The following is a 20039-nucleotide window of genomic DNA, read 5'->3' on the forward strand; positions in this document are numbered from 1 at the left end:
AGTAGGATAGGAGACTGGATAGGGTTTTGAAACCATCCCTGAAGAGAGGAGTGATAGTAGCCTCTGATCTCATAGTACACATGGGATCTGAAAGCGAAGTGCTCCTTTGACTCGATATCCTAGTGATTGCATAGGGTGCAGATGCGACCGTTTTTGGGTATACCCTTCACCCAACCAATCTCAATATGGAGTCGATGTGATGAGACACAGAACTTCCTGATAGATATTGTCATCCTGCTTCAACATGTATCCACTTGCTTGGTACTATTTCTTTTTGTTTTTCAATAGTATGCTTATTAAGAAATGAAATGTTTTCCTACTGTTCAGTCACGGACCAATGGGGACTAGGTCTAGCATTTGAGGGTGGACCCCCTTGCTTGGGGTTATGGGCATTAGTGACCCACAAGAGTGATGGCCTCTCTTTGAGAGGGACATCTGGAAACCACACCCCACCTGAGTACCCAAACATGGGACCAATCAAATGCACAGATTGCATACCGACCTAGGAACCATTCAAGAGAATGTTCCCTGAGCTTTGGGTGTGGGCCTGGCAGCATGCCAAGAGTAATGGAGATACAAGATAAGACGACAAACAAATGAGCTCAGTATGGCTCAATTATGACCTTAGAGTACGTCAATAGATAGTCTAAGTTGTTAGGAACCCGTGGGTGCGATCAGAATTGAATTCTGACAACTTTGAAATTTTAGGGTTTTTGGGAGTGGCGTGGCAGCTGACACGTGGCAGACTGCCACATGGAATCTGAGCTGGCAGGTCAGTCCACCTGTCCCACACATGTGGCAGCATGCATGGCAAGTGGCAGGGCATGCAGGCCAAGTGTTTGGCCGCAAATCTGGTAGATTTGGGGCAAGTTGTGGGCTGTCCTCTTTGGGACTGCAGCCCACCAAAAATCTGGGACAAGTGTCCACCTTCCACTCTAGGCTAGGGGGGGGGGCTGAGCCTATAAAAGAAGGCCTCTCCCCTTCATTCCTCACATGAAAAATTCGTCACTTTTCTTCTCCCTCCTTTTGGATGATGCAGCAGAGCCTCTCCAGCTCCTTGGGTGCAGCCAGCTTCTCCCCAGGCCATTCTCTCACCTCAGCAGCACTTTCTCTCTCTACAACAGCACATTCTCTCTACAGTTCCAGCCCCTCCTCTCCAGAAATCTGCCCCCTCTCAGCTCTTCTGGAACAGCAGCAGCATCCTCTCTGCTTCACCTAGCCTGGAGCAACCACAGCCCCTTTCTCTCTCCTGCTGCAGTCTTTCTCTCTCTACTGCAGAATTTCTCTCTCTACTGTTCCAGCCCATTTCCCTTGCAGAAATCTGCCTTTCTGTGAACCTCTGGAACAGCAGCAGCTCCTTTCTTACATCTCCTCCCTTGGGATCAGCATTGGCACTCTCTCTCTACAGCTATCACTCCATAAAAGCTTTCTCTCTCTAGCCTACAGGCTGTTTTTCTAAGCTGTTCTCATTCCAGCCCCATTTCCACACTCTCCTCACCCAAGGTAGCTTCAGAGGCATCAAGGACTTCATCTACAAAAGGGTCAAGTCACGAAGGGAGCCTGTATTGTCAAGTTTATCTCATTTACAGCACTATTTCATGTTGTTTCTACTATCTTTCTAGAAACTAGTGCTTGCCTCTAATGTTGGATGTAAGTGGTGATTGTTGCAGGCTTCTTCCTTGTGGATTGGGCAAGCCAAGAGTTGAAACCTGAGCTTGGAGTCCTCCTTTTTGTTGTCTACCTTGTACATATGCTCTCGAGTCCTGTATCTAGGTCCTAGGTTTTCACTGAGTTCATCAGTTTGGAAGGTGCATTGCACCTTGGTCTTGTATCTCCATTTTCAAGAATAAAGTGAGCCTGGATAAAGGGGGGGGCCCATCTTGGCCCCTCAATCATATTGCATTTTCCAATGATGTCACTTTGTGTTTAAGCTGTATAAATCTTAATTCCAGCTTAATTGCAAACTCTTAAGTTCAAGTATATGTGTTTGGTAAAATGATCAGGGTGGTTATCAGCCCGCACTCCCGCCCACATGCTGTCTCTAGCTGTGAGCCGTGGGGGGAGGCTGTCTTACGGTTAGAAGGGTGGTGTTGTCTGGAAACCCTTGGCTACCATTGCTGCCTTGGAATAGCCTGCCTAGGAAGAAGAATCTGACTCGGGGTCTTGATCGTTAGCTTTTCCTTTGGACATACAATCTCTGGCTAGATGCCCTCTCTTCTTGCATTTGTGGCACTTGCTTGCTTTTCCTCGTGCACTATCGAAAGTGCTTCAGCTCCTCCTGGAGTGCCACTTGGAGTGACCTTGAGCTTTCCCTGGGAGACAAGAATTGATTCCTCCTTAAGGAGAAGGGAGTTTACTACTTAGATGATCGAAGTCCAACTAGCTCCTGGTGACTTGGCACCTCAACGCTCGGGCTACCATGTCATATACTCCGGAGGAAACTTGGTGTATGAGTAAGGAGGACAAGCTGACGGCATGAACTATGTATATTGGAAGTTGAATATGAAAATCTAGTTTATACACAAGGGCTTATGGGAGAAAGTTCAGGGGTACGAAAGGAAGCCCGAACATCCGAGGAGTTCTATTTATTGGGATGGTGCTCGACCAGGAGGAGCTTAAGGAATGGGAAGAGAATGGCTCAAAGGCACATTTAGCATTGGTACGCACGATCACGAAGGAGGTCTCTCTGGCAGTTCGAACGGTGACTATTGCATATGAGGTATGGTCTAAATGGGAGGATCTCTATGCAAGGGATTTAGTGATGGGAGTTGCCACTGTAGGGACAGGAATACAAGCTCGAGCTTCCCATAGGGAGTACCATGCAGCCCTTCTTGATGCAGGCTAAGGTCCTTCATGACCAGCTTTTGGCAATGGGAGCTGCCCTAACATCTCTCCAATTAGGGATTTCTTGAGCATTGAGGTGCCAAGTCATGACCTGTCAGTTAGATTTCAACAACCTATGCTCCCTTCTCCTAGAGGAGGAAACAATTCTCACATCCCAGGTAAGCTGTCACAAGTTTGTAACGTCTCCCAAGAAATAAAGAGAAATCTTTAAGATTAACTTCGTTCAAAGAAAGTTGAATTGCATTAACGAGAACAATTGCGTTAATGAGAACAACCTATGCTCCCTTCTCCTAGAGGAGGAAACAATTCTTATATCCCAGGTAAGCTGTCACAAGTTTGTAACGTCTCCCAAGAAATAAAGAGAAATCTTTAAGACTAATTTCGGTCAAAGAAAGTTGAATTGCGTTAATGAGAACAAGTTTTATTTTTGTTTGCATTGCATTGGTTAAATAACGTTGTGGGGATGTCCATAAGGGCCTAGGATTAGTCCAAGAATTAGAATGCATGCATTTGACTAACCTCTAATGGATTAAAGTGTTGGATATTGTGGGTTAAATAGCATTGTGGGGATGCCGACAAGTGCCTAGGGTTAGTCCAGAACTAGAATGCATGCATTTGACTGACCTCTGATGGGTTAAAATTGTTGGATATTGTTTGTGCAAGGTGCATGACTTTAGAGAGTGCTAAATTCCCCCACTTTTTAAGGGGAAAAGCACAAGACAAGTGGCACAATTTTTGGGGAAAGCCCAAGATTTTGCAGAAAGCTCGACTTGCTAGAAAAAAACACCTATTTTAGGCAAGAAAAGAAGACCTAGTTTTAGAAAGCACATGCTTTCGAGCTGGCTGGCTTAGTCTATAGAAAAAGGGCCTCTTGGCTCCCAGTTGTATTCCTAGACTCTGCTCCCACATGAGCCGCCTTGATCAAAGAGATTTCTATTGCAATATGACCTTTTGGGGGGGGGGGGGGGGATGAGCCCTTATTTCTTGCGCCTAGTGTTGTGTTCTTGTTTCTCTCTTTCTCTTCCATCTTCTCTCTCTACAATGATTCACCTACTAGCTTCATCATTGAGTTTTTAATGCGTTGTCCAAAGTCTCCAACTTGCAAAGGAGGTCTACCCTCATCTGCGATTTGCTCCAAATTGGTGCGATTCATCCTTCTTGCTACAATTGAAGTTTCCAGCTAGTTCCAGGCTTGTTTCCAAGGTGTGAGTTGACTCTAGCAGTTGTGTTTTTATCGGGAGACGAGTTTGTAGTGTGGTTAAGGTTTCATAAGCTATGGATCACTCCAAGTGGTGAAGCACTTTCGGTAATGCACAAGAAAGGTAGGCATAAGTGCTATGCTTGCGCAAAGAGAGGGCATTTGGCCAAGGATTGTTAGCTTAAACAAATCGAAAGACCAGATGAGAGAGGACAGACATGGAAGCGAGCGAGAGCAAGTGAGGAACAAACAAATAGGCGAAACTGAAACCTTGAGATGGGGGCAACATAAATCCCCCACTCCCAATGGCTCGAAGCAAAATTGCAACAAGGAAAATCACTGTAACGAAGGAAAATTGCAAAGGAGGCATTATTGGCTTATAGGGAGAAATGGCAAGCCGCATCCATTCCCCTCCCTAACACGTGGCTGCCATTCCCTTCTTCTCTGGCTAGTGTTTTCGCGGGAACTCGCTTACCCAAGCTTCTTGGTGGCTGGCTCCGCCCTACTCCACCTCTTTCCAAGAAATTTGGGTTTATCCTTGAATCAGTTAGGTGGTTCCAAGGCAGCAACCGTTGCCTAGAATCTTTAGGTTGCCCAGCTTCTAGCGCTAGTACGTGTCTTCCCACATGTCACAGCCAAAGAGGGCTTCTGGGCGAGAATGCGAGCTGATTACATCTCCTATCACTTGAAAGTTTGGTAGGCAAAGCAAGGCTCTGGAGCTGTGGACTAGATATGTTTGAGGTGCGTTGCTTGACGTTGCAAAGACTATGGACACGGTGTGTTCTAGAGCTCATTGTTTGAGGTTCCTGGACATGATGTGTTCACCAAGGGTTATTGGGCGTGGTATGTTCCCTAGCTCATCATTCTACATGTGGAACTCAGTGTAGACTAGCATGAGAAATCAAAGCTGAGGAAATCTCATTTTCTGTTCAAGGTAGCATTCTGCTTCAAGGATCCAGGCTCGCAGTTTCCTATCACCGAGTTGAATCCAGTAGGCGCACTGTTGGAGGGCCCATGGGTGCATCTTAATCGGCTTGCTTCTTCAGATCATTGTGCTCACCATGAGTTGCAGAGAGGGTGTTAAAGTTATGGCATCTCATAGTGAGAGAGGGCTTATTTGTGGGTGTGCCTGCCTAGATGGGAGTAGGCTTATTGGTCCATTTGCGGACTGCGTCTGAGGTGTTTGCCTACGAAAGAGGCTCATTGTAGAGTGACCAATTAGGCCGCCCGGGGTTAGACCCTGGGTGAACCTGGCTGAGTAAGCTTGGTCGGGTCACGCAGGTCGACTGACGTGGATTGGGTCAACTGACCTGACTTGGGTTGATTGATTGACCTTGGGTCGGCTATTACATCCCCCTGGGTCGGCCAATACACAACCCCATAAATAGGGCCGCCCCTACCCTGTCTTTGCAGTCACTTGGAGCATCCATTCATACTTGTACCCCTCAGGCTGAAGTTGTTTCCTAGATAATATACAATTGCTATTGCCTCATACGAATGTCAATTTCTCTCTCTCTTTCTTGCATGCTTCCGCACACACTCCACTCTCACATCTAGATGTGCTGAGACACGAAAACATAGATTTGAGGAAGAGCCTGACAATTTTGCAGAAAGCATAGGGGTAGGCAATAGAGGATTCCAAAAAGATGGAAGCTTATAGTGAAACTAAGTAGTTTTTTAAATGTATATAACAAGCACACTAAATAGTCCACTATTGTTGCCTTAGTGGGTTTCTATAGCTCTATCATTCGGCTTATCAATTGCTACTCGTGTAGTTTTGCATTTGCTTTTAACTTCCTAGTTATGGCCTTGTCGCATTGATTATGAGTGTGCACAAACTTATCCTAAAAACTTGCCATAGTTGGGACTTGGGAGGTAGTCAGGCACATAATCACAGTCACTGGCATTGATGAGCATACCCGCTCTATGTGGATGCGACTCATGAGACCCCATACCACTCATTTTTGTACTTTACAGCATGCTGTTTTCCTCCACAAACATCACATTATACTAGGATCAGCTTAGGGAGAGGGAGACCTTACCATTCTTGGTACTTAATGAGGAAATACAGAGATATAGGCCGCAACGTGAGGTCCTCCTCATTGGGGACTCCACTAGGGGACACATGTAGAGATCTTGGACTTCTTGAGGGATGCCTTAATCTTCCTAGATCCTCAAGCCGCAGGTCAGATGATACACTCACTGAGTCTTCCGTAACACGGTTATATGCACTGGGCATGAACTGCTCATCTACTACGGATTACAGAGATTGCTAGGGTTAGAAAGATATGCATGCTTCCCACATGGAGGCGGCCATAGTGTAGTGGACTATCCCCTTCCTTCATGTCACATATCTCTGATCTCATCGTTTCATATGACACTCCCTCATCTTATACTACAAGGTCACCCCCTCCACATACTATCAATGACTTTAATCACTCTCTAGTCCTCATCTATGGTAGTTATCTTGCCACTTTTCTAAAACACATGGAGAAGCAATCAAACATAGATGCCAAAGCTCTTCTCCTCACCAATTCCATCTTCATCGCAACTCAACACTCCTTACCGTACATAGTCAAAAGCATGGGAAAGTTGCCAGAGGAGTGTGTTCCTGAAAATAGTTGGTATGATGACGAGTGTAAAGCGCTTAACAACTTTGGCATTCCAAGACCAAATGAGAACACGTGACTAGAAACAGATTGGAAAAGAGTATCGACGTTTAGTGCGTTGGAATAAAAGACAGGTCCTTGTCTACCATGAGAAGGCTTAAGTATTCTGCGTAGTAGTAATTTCAAACATTTGGATGAAATTGTTGGAAGGATCTCCATGTTCTATAAAAAACCCTGGCCTTTGCAAAGCTTATGTGGACACTCTCTATGACGTTCTTGACCAAGACATTCCCGTTCTAGAGGGCATCCCTTGCTCTTACCACCTTCATGCTCTTTATTTGCAACAGGCAGTGAGAGAGCTACGACTGGAGCTGGCAAAAGTAAAGGCCCGACTTCACATCTTGGAAGGGCCTGGTAAGCAGGCAGTAATTGATGAGGCTGTAAAATCTTGTAAGGATTCCCCCCCTACCCCGCAGCTAGTCTCTACAGTCAAAGATCTTGTTCAGACTGAAGTACAAACTGCTAGGAAGGAAGTGTTTGTGGAAGTGGACAACAAAGCAAGTAAGTCTGATATCCAAGCAGAGATTAAAGAACATGAAGCTAGATGTGATAATGCGCTGAAGATTAGAATAGGGGGGCTCCCAAAAGATTGGTACGAAGAGGAGGATACATATAGTGAAATATTGACAAAGATCAAATCAAGTTTGCCCAACATCGAATGGGTGAATGATGATGAGCAGGATGATGACGACTCCAGGCCAGCTTCTATTTTGCACTATAGAGGTCATGCAATCCTTACACTGAAGTCAAAAGATATGCGGATCAAGCTTCTTCGACAATCTTACAAGCCGAAGGGCACCAAAGTATGGATAGCAGAGGAGCTTACACAAACTCAACTCAAGATTAAGGCAATTGAATTAGCTAAAGTCAGGGCTCCCATGACCAAGATGGCCTTTTACAGAGAGAATTTCCTCCACTTGAGCAAGGATGACTTCATCTAGGCACCAAGGTACCTACAAATCCATCTCTCCCATTCAGCATAGATCAACATTGGGCAGATCAAGGCTCATTCCGCTGATTCTTGATAGAGGTAGGAGGCGAGATTGCAGCCACATGACATGGTAGAGATTAGAGATTGTGCACTCTTTGCGATACACATGTTTTGATAATTGCCTTGGATGAAAATAGTCTCTTGCTTTCTAATAATTATATAAAGCCTAAAGGGAATTGAAAAAGGTACCATGGGATATTGGCAAAATTAATGGCTTTTCTTTATTGTGGCTCCTGGGGCAAAAATGCCCTTGGAGAAGCTGGCGAGCAATCTGTATTTAGTAGAGCCAACCTTTTTAGTGCTGCTTTTGTAGATTGGAATTTGTTGAAACAACTTGCTAGAGATACTTAATATAGCGTTAAAGCATTCTCAAGGTTTACTTCCTTTTGAAATGCTTTTGTCTTGATTAAAGATTTTGTGATGAGTACTTTTTAATGGGGTGGGTTGACCATGCAGGTGGCTAGCATTTTCGTCCCGGTGATTGTTGTGATGGCAATCATAACATGGCTGAGCTGGTATGGTTTTAATTCTAATTTCTGAACATATGGACAAGTTTTTCTCACACCTTATTAGTCATTGTTAGAAATGGGAATTTCTCAAATAATGAATGTTGTGCATGCAGGTACATGGCTGGAAAACTTGGCATGTATTCGTCTACATGGCTACCAGCTGGTACCAATCCTTTTGTATTTTCTCTTATGTTTTCTATCTCTGTATTGGTCATTGCTTGTCCCTGTGCTTTGGGGCTAGCTACACCAACGGCTGTCATGGTTGCAACCGGTGTCGGAGCAACTCATGGAGTCCTCATCAAAGGTGGAGATGCTTTAGAACGTGCACAAAAAATCCGGTGCGTTGTTTTTGATAAGACGGGGACACTTACCAAGGGAAAGCCTTGTGTGCAAAGTGTTAAAGTACTTTCAGACATGAAACTGATCGATTTTCTCGAGCTATCTGCATGTGCTGAGGTGAGTAGGCCCCTATCAACTAGCTCTTGGAGTGCTATGGTGACAATCTATTCATGTTTTGCGAGTGCCTTGTTTTGAACAGGTTGTATATACACACAATAACCCATTTGTCCTTGCGCATGCATGTGCTGCACGGCGTGTGCGTGTGTATATGAGAGAGAGAGAGAGAGAGAGAGAGAGAGAGAGAGAGATTACCGTCTTCCAAAGGCCTCATGGGCCCATGAGACAAAAGGGCATCCAAAGTCCATCCAAATACAAGCCATCGTGGGCTGGTGCAAGTGCAAGGGCACACTAGGATTCTTAGTATGCTGAGTGGCAAAATCAAGATCATTTTGCCAGGAAGAAAGAAAGAAAGGAAGTCTATTAATATCCACGGGAGACCAACATGTAGGTCATCTTCTGGTGGTTCTAGTGATGCCCTATAAACCATGGCATGTGCCTTGTAGGCATAAATATAGGCACTTATAGTTTTAGTGCCTTTTAGGCCACATAGGACACTTAGTCCTATGTGACACCTAGGACACTTAGTCCTAGGTCTAGGTACAAGTACTTTGTACTCTTTCTTTTCTACTACTCTAGTTGACGTGACGGCTAAGACTCATCGACTCTTTGTACCTTGTATTCTCTCTTTTGCATATCGATCCTACAGTGGTATCAGAGCCACGATTGACTCATCCTCCTGCCCTCAGACTTTCATTGCTCCATGCATCCCCTTCAGTACAGTCCGTACGATTGTACGGACATTCGTACAGATATGTACGGATCCTGTACGGCTTCTACCAGCTGGGTTCCGTACAACCACCATACAGCCGTACTTGCATTGTACCTGCGTCGTCGTACTTGCGTTATACCTGCGCCGCCGTACTTGCGTTATACCTGCACCGCCGTATAGTCGTATAGATCTGTATCTACATTGCCGTACAGCCGTACAACAGGCTCCGTACCCGTTCCATACCTGCACTACGTACTTGTCCCGTACAGGGCAATGTCTTGCTCTTCGTACCGGCACTACGTACTTGTCCGTATAGGGTACCGTACTGCTCTTCATACTTGTATTTCGTACAGTCAGCATACCTGTTTCGTACTGAGCTTCCGTACACCGTACTACGTAGTACTTGCATCCGTACAGCCATACATTGGATTCTGTGCTGAGATCCATACATCAGTTCGATACCCGCGTTGTATGTTGTACCTGCATTGTACTTGCTCCAGGATTTGGTGCACTTTTGCAAACAATTTGTGGACAGCAGTCCTAATTTTGCAGTTGCAAGCCTTGAGGCTATTTTTTTTGGGATTTGGTTTGCAATTTCTCGTTTGATTGCATTACATTGGGTCAGATTGGAGAACTTTGAGTCACATTTGCAGGTTATTGAGTCAGATTTTCAGACATTGAGTTTTTTCTGCAAGGACATTGAGTCAGATTCTCATACTTTGGGTCACATTTGCAAAAATCTCAGCAAAATTTGTATTTGCCCTCATTAAATTTGGGGCTTTTTGCCAGATTTGCTGTTTTTGCAATGAACATTGCCTGACACTCAGGTGTAGCTATCAGCAGTACAGAGGTTGACGATTCCTCGGTAGTCAGTGAGGATAGTCATGCAGTTCCTCGACAGTTCCCCTTCCTCAATTCTTCAGAGAGGCAGAAGTTGCAGTACTAGTCGGTAGAGAGGCTGACGACACCTTGCCATTATTGTGGCCTTTACGCTGGAGGTTAGTCATACAGGTTCCTCTTCATCAGATCTCGAGCCACTAGAAGTAGCAGTGACTAGTGTCCTCACCATCAGTGCCTTTGGTGTGGGAATCAGTCGGGTCCCTCTCCCTATTCCTCCGAAAGGCATCCTTAGCTTTAGATAGTTCTTCATCCTTTCCAGGAGCATCTAATTCCTTCCATCTCTGAGTTCTTTCGAGATGCAGCTATTTCATTCGAGGTGTTCTCAGCAGTTCTGGACATCTCACAGTCCTTTCAGGCAGCATCCCAGTCAGTAGATTCAGTAGAGGGTGCTCAGCAGCTGCTCCATTCTCTCGGGCGGCATCCTTTTCAGTCCATTCATTAAAGGAATTCTTATCTGTCCCCACCATCTCTCAGTCCCATTGGGACACAACCACAGTTTCAACAGCTCTCAACATCACTCTGGCTCCTTCGGGAGGCATTTACATCCACAGTTCTAGATTCTAGGAGGGTGTTTTACCCTTAGTAGTTATCATGCCAGCAGAGGAGGCAGGTGTCTTTGTGATCACCTAGCCTAGCCTTAGTGGCTTTGTCATGACCAGAGTATCATGCCAGTTAGTCCTCAGCATCTGTAGCCCAGTCAGTCCTCAGCAGTTCACGAGGACAGCATGCAGTTCATATTTCCGCACAGCAAGTCCTGGATGTTACATTGGTAGCTATCTCCACAGATATTACATTACATATACTATTATTGAAAACTGATTCTGGATGAGAAATATAGCCTGAGTGTTATTGTTTAGTTTTCTTATGCTAACTTATGTCAGCTGTTACTGTTGGTTTATTTAACTTTCAGTTAATAAAGTTAGTAAGAGTGTAGTAATCACAGTCTCTAAATCTGCCAAGTGCATAGTAGACTGATACTTCTTTCTTTACCTATGGGTATACAGATGGATTCTAAGAGAATCACATTCCAATAATAGTAGCTGTAATGTAGTATTTGTGGAGAACTTGGAATCTACAATTACCATACAAGGTTTATTGCGAATGTGAGTCTAGAATCCTCTAAGCAAACTTAGAAATTGATTATAAACTCAATTTTTATATGAGGGTTTAGGCAATATTCAACGTCCTGTTGGATATCATGCTTCTGATTCATCTCTGAATCATAACAATTATATATATATATATATGTATATACATATATATGTGTATACATACATATATGTATGTATACACATATATATATAAATATATATGTATATGTATGTATGTATACGTATGTATGTATGTATGTATATATACATATACATACATACATACATACATACATACATACATATATATACATACACATATACATACACATATATGTATATATGTGTGTGTGTGTGTGTGTGACACACACACACACACACACACACACACACACACATATATATATATATGCATGCATACATACATACATACATACATACATACATATATATGTATGTATGTATGTATGTATATGCATGCATGCATGCATACATACATACATATATATATATGTATGTATGTATGTATGTATGTATGTATGTGTATATACACACACACACACTCTTATAGGCCTAGAACTGACTATCTTTTTGCAATTAAACCTAATTTTAGGCTTCATGCGTAAAATAGTGTTACATTATTTAAAGCCACGCTTTTACCTGATTAGATCTGCTAAATTCTTATCCTGTAATAGCCATGCCTTTTTTAGACTAGCCCAATCCATGGGATGCAAACCTCATTCATGCTAGCTCTAGTATCAGTCCTAGTTTATTCTAAATCCTAGGTTAGCCTACACCCTAACCCTAGATCCAATCCAAGATCATAGTTAGCCCAGGCTTGATCCAAGACAATCCATTCTTGGTGGCCCTAGTAGTCCACATAACCATTCGGGCAGCTTAGATTGTTGGTCGACCAAGTTAGCAGAGCCTATTGACCTACAAAAGGGTCCCATAAGCTACTTTGGAATGTATCCAGCAGTCCAGTCTGCAGGATCACCTTCTAGGATGAAGAGCAATACATTGCAGAGATCATTTACTTAGTAACAAGGAGGCCAGGAATCAGGCTCACCTCGTGCCTGCTGCATCCAGAGCAAGAGGGAGGTCAAGGAGAGGTGAACAAAGTCTCACACATTGGCTAATGTGCAGAGCAGCAAGGAGACCTGTTTGTGCGGCATCAAAGTAGCCCACCGAAGCTCCATAGGGGCACACAGGCTGGCAGAGTTTTGGAGGTGCCAGGATCGAGGTAGGAGACAGTTCTGAGGTGCTAGGGATTGACATCTAGGCAATACCCTATCTGCTAGATTGTGGCACATGGAGCACACCTTTTGTATCAGTTTTTGTCTAGCTTTGGAGCAATAGAAGTATACTCTTTCTTCTGTACTGTGCATGATTGTGTCTGCATCATCTCTATATAAAGCTGTGTGCACAAAGAAACGGAGTGAGATTTTATTAAGCACTGTGTGTTCGATCTTAGGTAGCAGATCACCTATGACATTATGTTGTTGTTAGGTGGTTTAGAGATTTTGAAGGGGCTACATGAGGTGGCATATCCCCCATGCATCCACCATGGATGGGTGCCACACTCAAGCATGCACTCATCTCCTCACACAGTCTAGGGCAGCCAATCAGGTTAGTATCGTATTCTGATTGGGCAGATTGTATCAGTTCCACATTGGAGGTTTTGACCCTGATGCATTGGGCTTTGGTTCCGTTCTTTCTCACGTCCTCACCCCTCTCAGCTCATGTATGTATGGGGTCTCACTGTGTTTTGCGACTAGCTACTGCACTTTCAGTTCATGCATTGTAATTGGAGTTTTTGGCTGGCAGTCTCCTTGTGACACCTATGCAAACCTGTTCTGGAATTATTTCTGCTGCTTAGTCACAGTAACAACTTTTTGGAACAATCCTCGATGATCAAGAGAGCTGATGCTTGCATCATGAAAAGAATATCTTGGGTGAATTTTTTGGGTGCAAATCCCTGCTTGAGGTTGGATTTTCTGAAATGAAGATAGTCTAGCAGTGCAACCAGTGATGTGTCTTCAGCTGTCTGAATAAGATTGTTTTAAGTAGAGCTATTATTGTTTCTTTTAAACTGTATAAGTCACAGTTGATGCATGTGATTGCTCATCTTATGAAGATTTGTGAAGCTGATTAAGAAAATTGCGCCTTTTGTGTGCAGTCTGGCAGTGAACACCCATTGGCTAAAGCAATTGTCGATTACAGGAATGGGGATGTTTTTTCTAAGGAAGACTGGAGTCCTGAAATGCCAAAAATCACTAACACTAGCTGGTTGAGGAAGGTTTCCGGGTTTCAGAATTTTCCTGGCAAAGGAGTGTGCTGTGTGGTGGATAGCAAAAACATGCTGGTAAAGACTAGGAAGTACCTTCATTGTTTTGTTTGAACATGGTTGGGAGGTTTCTGATCTTTGTGGCCACAATACAGGTAGGCAATCGGAAATTGATGCATGATGCAGGAGTGGAGATTTCTACAGATGTGGAACACCATCTAGTAGAAACTGAAGGGAGAGCAAGATCATCTGTCCTCGTAGCAATCGATGGTCGTTTGGAGGGAATTTTTGGTATAGCAGATCCCGTAAAGCTGGAGGCCTCCGCTGTGGTGCAAGGATTGAAGAGAATGGGCATTTCTAGCATTATGGTGACAGGTGATAATTGGAGGACTGCAAACGCCATTGCACAAGAGGTTAGTTTCCTTCCCAATTAGAGAAAGCTCAGATTGCATGAGTATCTCCCTGTACTTACCTGAGTTCACAACTGATCAGCATCAGGTTTTGAAGTATTTCCTTCTACCGTAGAGGTGTTGTTAAACATTTTTCAGTTGACAATGGACCTGTCCGAGGGTTTTGGACTGACATGCTTAGTGCAGGTGGGCATTGAGAGGGTTGTAGCAGAGGTTCTACCAGCTGAAAAAGCACAGAAAATCAAGGACTTACAGAAGGATGGCTCTATTATTGGAATGGTTGGAGATGGCATCAATGATTCCCCTGCATTAGCAGTAGCAGATGTTGGCATGGCAATTGGTGCAGGCACAGACATTGCTATTGAAGCTGCTGATTTTGTATTGATGAGAAACAGTCTTGAAGATGTGTTAACAGCCATAGACCTGTCTCAAAAAACATTCGCACGCATCCGCTTGAACTATTTGTTTGCCATGGGATATAACGTGCTTGCTGTTCCAGTTGCTGCTGGGGCTTTGTATCCTGCTTTGAGATTGTGTCTACCTCCTTGGGCTTCCGGAGCTGCAATGGCTTGTTCCTCACTAAGTGTTGTTTGCTCTTCCTTATTGTTGAAGAGATACAAGAGGCCTCGGCTTCGTGAACTAGTACAAATTAAGGTTCTTTGAAAGTTGGATGAAATGAAATACATGGCTGCAATGTCTTGTAAGGGTTCATTCTTGCCATTGATACTCACGATCTTCTGTAAAGCAGGTCTAGGATCGTGTGTATTCAAAGATAATGTATTTTTTTTCTAAGCTTTTCTGCTTAGAACTGTATTTAACATGTTATCCTTGTGGACTTCAAACAATCACATGCATACGCACGAAACTGAGAATAACTGTAGCCGCTTCTGCTTGTGTACCACATGCATGTGTGTGCACCCACACAAACATGCGTGTTTGATTATTCTATCAACACAATGAATGCAATGCTGATTTTCACTAGTTGCTTTGACGTTGGAGAAATTGAGCCATTACAGTCAAGTATGGAGCAATAGTGCCATTTTTTGCAAGTGATCCTCCTTTTGGGCTTTAAAGAGCTAAGGATATATCATACAGTTGTTGCATTTGGAAAATTTGCAAGCCCTTTGAGTAAACATTATAAGAACCATGAGTAAGTTATTCAAGAAATCATCCTAACCAAAGCCACCTAACCATCATGACTAATATCACCCATCTTGACCAATTGTTATTACTTGAATCATTTGCGCATACGCATTTGATAATGATGACCGGATGGACGTGCGCTCATGCAGCACACCGGTACTTATAATGTGAGTTGAGGACTATACGTGACTTATCACATGGACTAGAAGGCATGAATGACTATAGTACACACATGTGCGCGCAACCCCCCACGTGTGCACGCGCGTGTATCTCTATACACATTTTCTAACAAAAATGTAAATGTGAAAACTTCAATGAAATCTATGAAAGAGAAGGGAACCTTGTTTATTGAATGAAGATAGTGTTACAATTCTTGTGGGCAAGCACCTCTATAGTGACTTAATAAACTTGGCTATGGTTCTTCCCTCACATGAGAGAATTGACCTCCTAATAGCTAGACTAGCATTTTTCCTCTAATAGCTATAGCACTCTTGCAATAGCCATAGGTAGGTGTCACATGAGAGAATTTGCCTCCTAATAGCTAGACCAGCATTTTTCCTCTAGCGGCTGTAGCACTCACATACCTAGGTAGATGTCAACAAGCGAAGTCATGTTGAGGATTCATCTTAACATCATGTGTTATCATATGTGTGCAGCACTCACAGTGTTAAAAGGAAAAAGGGTTGGAAACATAACCCTCCCTCTTCAACAAAAATTGATGCTTGCTACAACTTTGCTTTTCATCACTCGGACGGTTGGCCTAGCATAGATTAGTTTGCCGTAGAAAAGATGTTTACATTTCTCCAGGCAGTTATGCCTAAAAATTCTCCAAGCAACCAATTGAAGCCATGCTAAAAAAATTTCAACTAGTTCCTACTCGGAGTCCATCCCTTCACTTACATGTGGTTTCACATCATAACATGTCTTGGAATCCTATCATCAATAGATCAGTGAGCAGAGTTTAGAGTATTCAAAGGTATTGGTAGATTATTCAGTGGGCAGATTGCACATAATTTCATTTTGTACTCACATGCCTTCATTGTAAAGTCTTATTACTATTTTCTGGCATTTGTGCACGCTATTTTCAACCTTGTTAAGCCTCTCGGCTGCTCTCCACATCATTTGCCACACAAGCCTTGTAACAGAGTGACAAGCCTTGTAATAGATTGGATATATATTGTAGTTCTATACCCACCGACAGTTCAAATTGTAGTTGATTCAGATAGTATTTTGCCTAGGCACTTTGAGTACTATTTTGCATTATGTCTAGCATCTTCTAAGTTAGACAAATCCAACCACGGCACATGGAAATATTGAATGGAGATCATTCTTGTACTTTAAGACAAATGGGAGTATGTAGATGGGTCTACACCTAGACCATCTAGTGAACTCGCATCAACTCCCACCATTGTCAAACCACAGACAGAAGGGCCTACACTTTCACCAATTGGATCCACACCTACAGTAGATCCTACCATAGCCAAAGCATAGGTAGATTGGGGACAAGAAATGACAATATGCATATCAATTGATTAAGAAAAATGTGCAATGTGTCATGCTTGAACAACTCAATACAATGAAGACATCAAAAGAAGCATGGAATATATTCGTAGCTCTTTATGAGTCCAAAAACACTTCGAGGATTTTAATGCTGAGAAATGAATCTTCCCATAGTTATGTACTTAGTAATTAGAGAAATGAATCTTCCCATAGTTATGTACTTAGGATAAAGGATTACAACAATCAACTTGCAGTAGCAGTAGAGACTATGAAGCTTGTAGAGATGCTTCAGAATGGACTAGGAGAGGGATATGAGAATCTCATTTAAAGGCCAATTCCAACACTAGAAGAATTACAATTAGTATTACTTGGTGAAAAACTGAGGACTTAATCGATTCAAGCATGGAAAGGTCATTCCAATGATCAGCCTCAAACAGAGGTAGAGGCAAAGGCATAGCATCTCAGAGTAGCATCCATGAGGAAATCATTCCAATGGAGGGAGATTTCAAGGAAGTGGGAATGCATCCACCAATATACCAAACATTCAGTGCAACTACTGTCATAAGTTTGGGCACTATGAAAGAGATTGCTGCAAGAAGCAGTATGACCAAGGAGGTTAAGCTAGCACAACAGAGAGAATTTTCGTAGAAGAGAAAATCGTTGTAGTGGACATCAAAGTCACAATCACTATGCCAATGAACCTCACACAATGTATCTTTTAAGTGAGCATATGCTGAAGACTGACACAATGTATCTTGACATTGATTGTGAATCCAAGGGGGAATGCAGTTATCGGGTTGACCATACTGATCAAGATCCTTGGTACATCAACAGTGGTGCATCAACACACATGACAAAGCATCAAGAATGGTTTATAAATATGAAACTATTAGAAGGACCCAAGAATGATATCTAGTTCAAGGGAAAGACATAGACTCTATGAACAATTTTACTTGTACAAAAGGATTTGTGAAAGATGTACTCTATGTTCCAAAGCTCAGCAAGAACCTTTTGTTAGTTGGACAAGTGATAAAACATAGTCATTTTTGATGGAGATGAATGCACGATTAGAGCGAAATCTAGAGGATATCGGCTAGTGGGAAAAGTAGTCAAAGAAGGACGCTTGTCTAGGATGCTAACTTCAATACAAAGACTTGCATGTCATGTCATCTCAATAGCAATCGATGCCACTTTCTGCAATATGGCATAAAAGATGTGGCCATGTCAATTTCAAAAGCTTAATGCAATTAAGAAATCAAAATATGACACTTGGAATTCTGAAACTTCAGTTTCTTGAAAAAGTTTGTGAAGCATGTTGCTTTAGAAGACAGAATAAAACAAAATCTGGGAGAAGCACCTTTTGAGTAAGAGATATTCTTGATTTGATTCATATATATGTATGGGGTTATGCACAGACCTGCAACATCAATGGTTCAATGTACTACTTGACTTTCTTTGAGGACTACGCTACTACCATCATGGCTACAGAAGAGCCATTGCAATTGATAAGCCAGAATGGCAAACTGCTATGAATGAAGAGATGGATGCTTTGTACAAAAACAACACTTGAAATTTATGTGACCTTCCACCAGGAAAGAGGCCATTGCAAACAAATGGGTTTACAAAGTAAAGTACAATCCAGATGGCAGCATTGAAAGATACAAAGCTAGACTAGTTGCAAAAGGTTTTGCACAATAATATGATCAAGGTTATAATAAGACATGCTCCTATAGCAAAGATGGATTCCATAAGATTTTTGATATCACTAGCCACAATCAGCAGATGAAATGTGTACCAGCTAGATGTCAAAATGCTTTTCTCAATGGTTACCTAGACGAGGAAGTATACATGCAGCAACTAGCAGGGTATGTTAAACCAGGATAAAAGAATCAGGTTTTCCATCTCAAGAAAAGCCTCTAAGGCTTAAAGCAAGCACCCAGAAGTTGGTACAGTAGAATTGACAAGTATTTTGCTAATTTGGGATACATAAAGTCAACTTCAAATCATACTCTCTAGTAGATGATCTGATTGTGAAGGGAAGCAAGCTAAAACAAGATTTATTTGTAGAGTTTGACATAAAAGATCTTGTACTTATGCATGATTGCCTTGGTATTGAGTCTTGGAGAGATTCAGATAGCACTTTCATGAGCCAACAACATAAATATGTGGATAGTCTCCTAATATGGCAGATTGCAAGATTGCAACCACTCTCACGGAGCAAAGTTTAAAACTTATAAAAGATGCAAAAAAGCATACAATCAATGATACGTACTATCGGTAACTCATTGGATCTCTTATATATTTGAAGATCACAAGGCCATATATTTGTCATGCAGTAAGCTCACTTGCATAGTTTATGGCAAATCCAAAACAGTCTCATTGGAATGCATCCAAGAGAGTCTTGAGATACATCAGGGGTATAACAAAATTTGGAATAGAATATAGAGGAAGTCATCCAAGGTTGCCTGGATACTAAGATAGTGACCGTATCATACGCATACGGAATAATTATTTCATACATGTATGGTTCAGCCAACCATACGGGTACGGACCCAACTATGCTGACTAGGAGATCCACACAAGGATAGGCATTTTTCCTTGGTCAAGGTGCTATATCACGATTTTTAAACAAGCAACGATCTAATTCTTTGTCTTCAATAGAAGAAAAATATAGGGCAATCACAACCAGTGCATGTAAGGCTATATGGCTGAAGGAGCTATTGTTAAAAATAGATTACTTTGATGAGTCAAAGCCAACAACAATATACTGTGATAATCAAGCGGCTCAAGCATTAGCCAAGAATTCAGTATATCACTCAAGGACAAAGCACATTGATGTCAAAGAGAACTTCATCAGAGAAAGAGTGTTACTTGGTGACATCAAATTTCAACATTGTGACAGTAAAGAAATTCTATAGATTTCTTTACCAAACCACTTAGGAAAGAGCTTTTCAAGAAACACATACAAGCTCTTGGTTTGATTCAGAGGAAGGACATTGCCATTAAAGGGTTGTGATGGAATGTAATAATGTTAAGTCCTTCTTCCATTCCCCATAATCATCATCTTGAGGAAAGGCCTACTTCATGATGTTAACCTTGATGGAGGTGTTGAGAATTCATCTCAACATCATGTGTTATCATATGTGCATAGCAGTAACACATAGAGTGCTGAAAGGTACAAGGGGTAAAAGCTCTAATCCCAAAGGGGTTTGTATATATTCATTATTTTCAACTAATCTAGTATACAATTAGTCATTTGTGGTGTGCTTTGTAGAGCTGTGCCCTCTCTCCTCGTCTCCCTCTTGTTCAAGTTATTCCATACCAAGCAC

General features: G+C 42.4%; 1 protein-coding gene across 1 annotated transcript in view; it reads left to right on the forward strand.

Moving 5' to 3' along the window:
- RAN1 (copper-exporting ATPase / responsive-to-antagonist 1 / copper-transporting ATPase (RAN1)) overlaps positions 1-14931 on the forward strand; it is a 47764-nt gene extending 32833 nt beyond the window's left edge. Inside the window, exons 5-9 of the mRNA XM_087397141.1 lie at positions 8159-8217; positions 8325-8667; positions 13550-13735; positions 13813-14070; positions 14254-14931. Of these exons, the coding sequence (XP_087253267.1) occupies positions 8159-8217; positions 8325-8667; positions 13550-13735; positions 13813-14070; positions 14254-14730 (1323 nt within the window). The 3' untranslated portion in view covers positions 14731-14931. The remainder of the gene's footprint in view (positions 1-8158; positions 8218-8324; positions 8668-13549; positions 13736-13812; positions 14071-14253) is intronic.
- Positions 14932-20039: the final 5108 nt, after the last annotated feature.

Source organism: Dipteris shenzhenensis, chromosome 26, assembly GCF_047967505.1.
Source record: "Dipteris shenzhenensis isolate YYH24624 ecotype China chromosome 26, Dip_SZ_1.0, whole genome shotgun sequence".
Lineage (NCBI taxonomy): Eukaryota > Viridiplantae > Streptophyta > Polypodiopsida > Gleicheniales > Dipteridaceae > Dipteris > Dipteris shenzhenensis.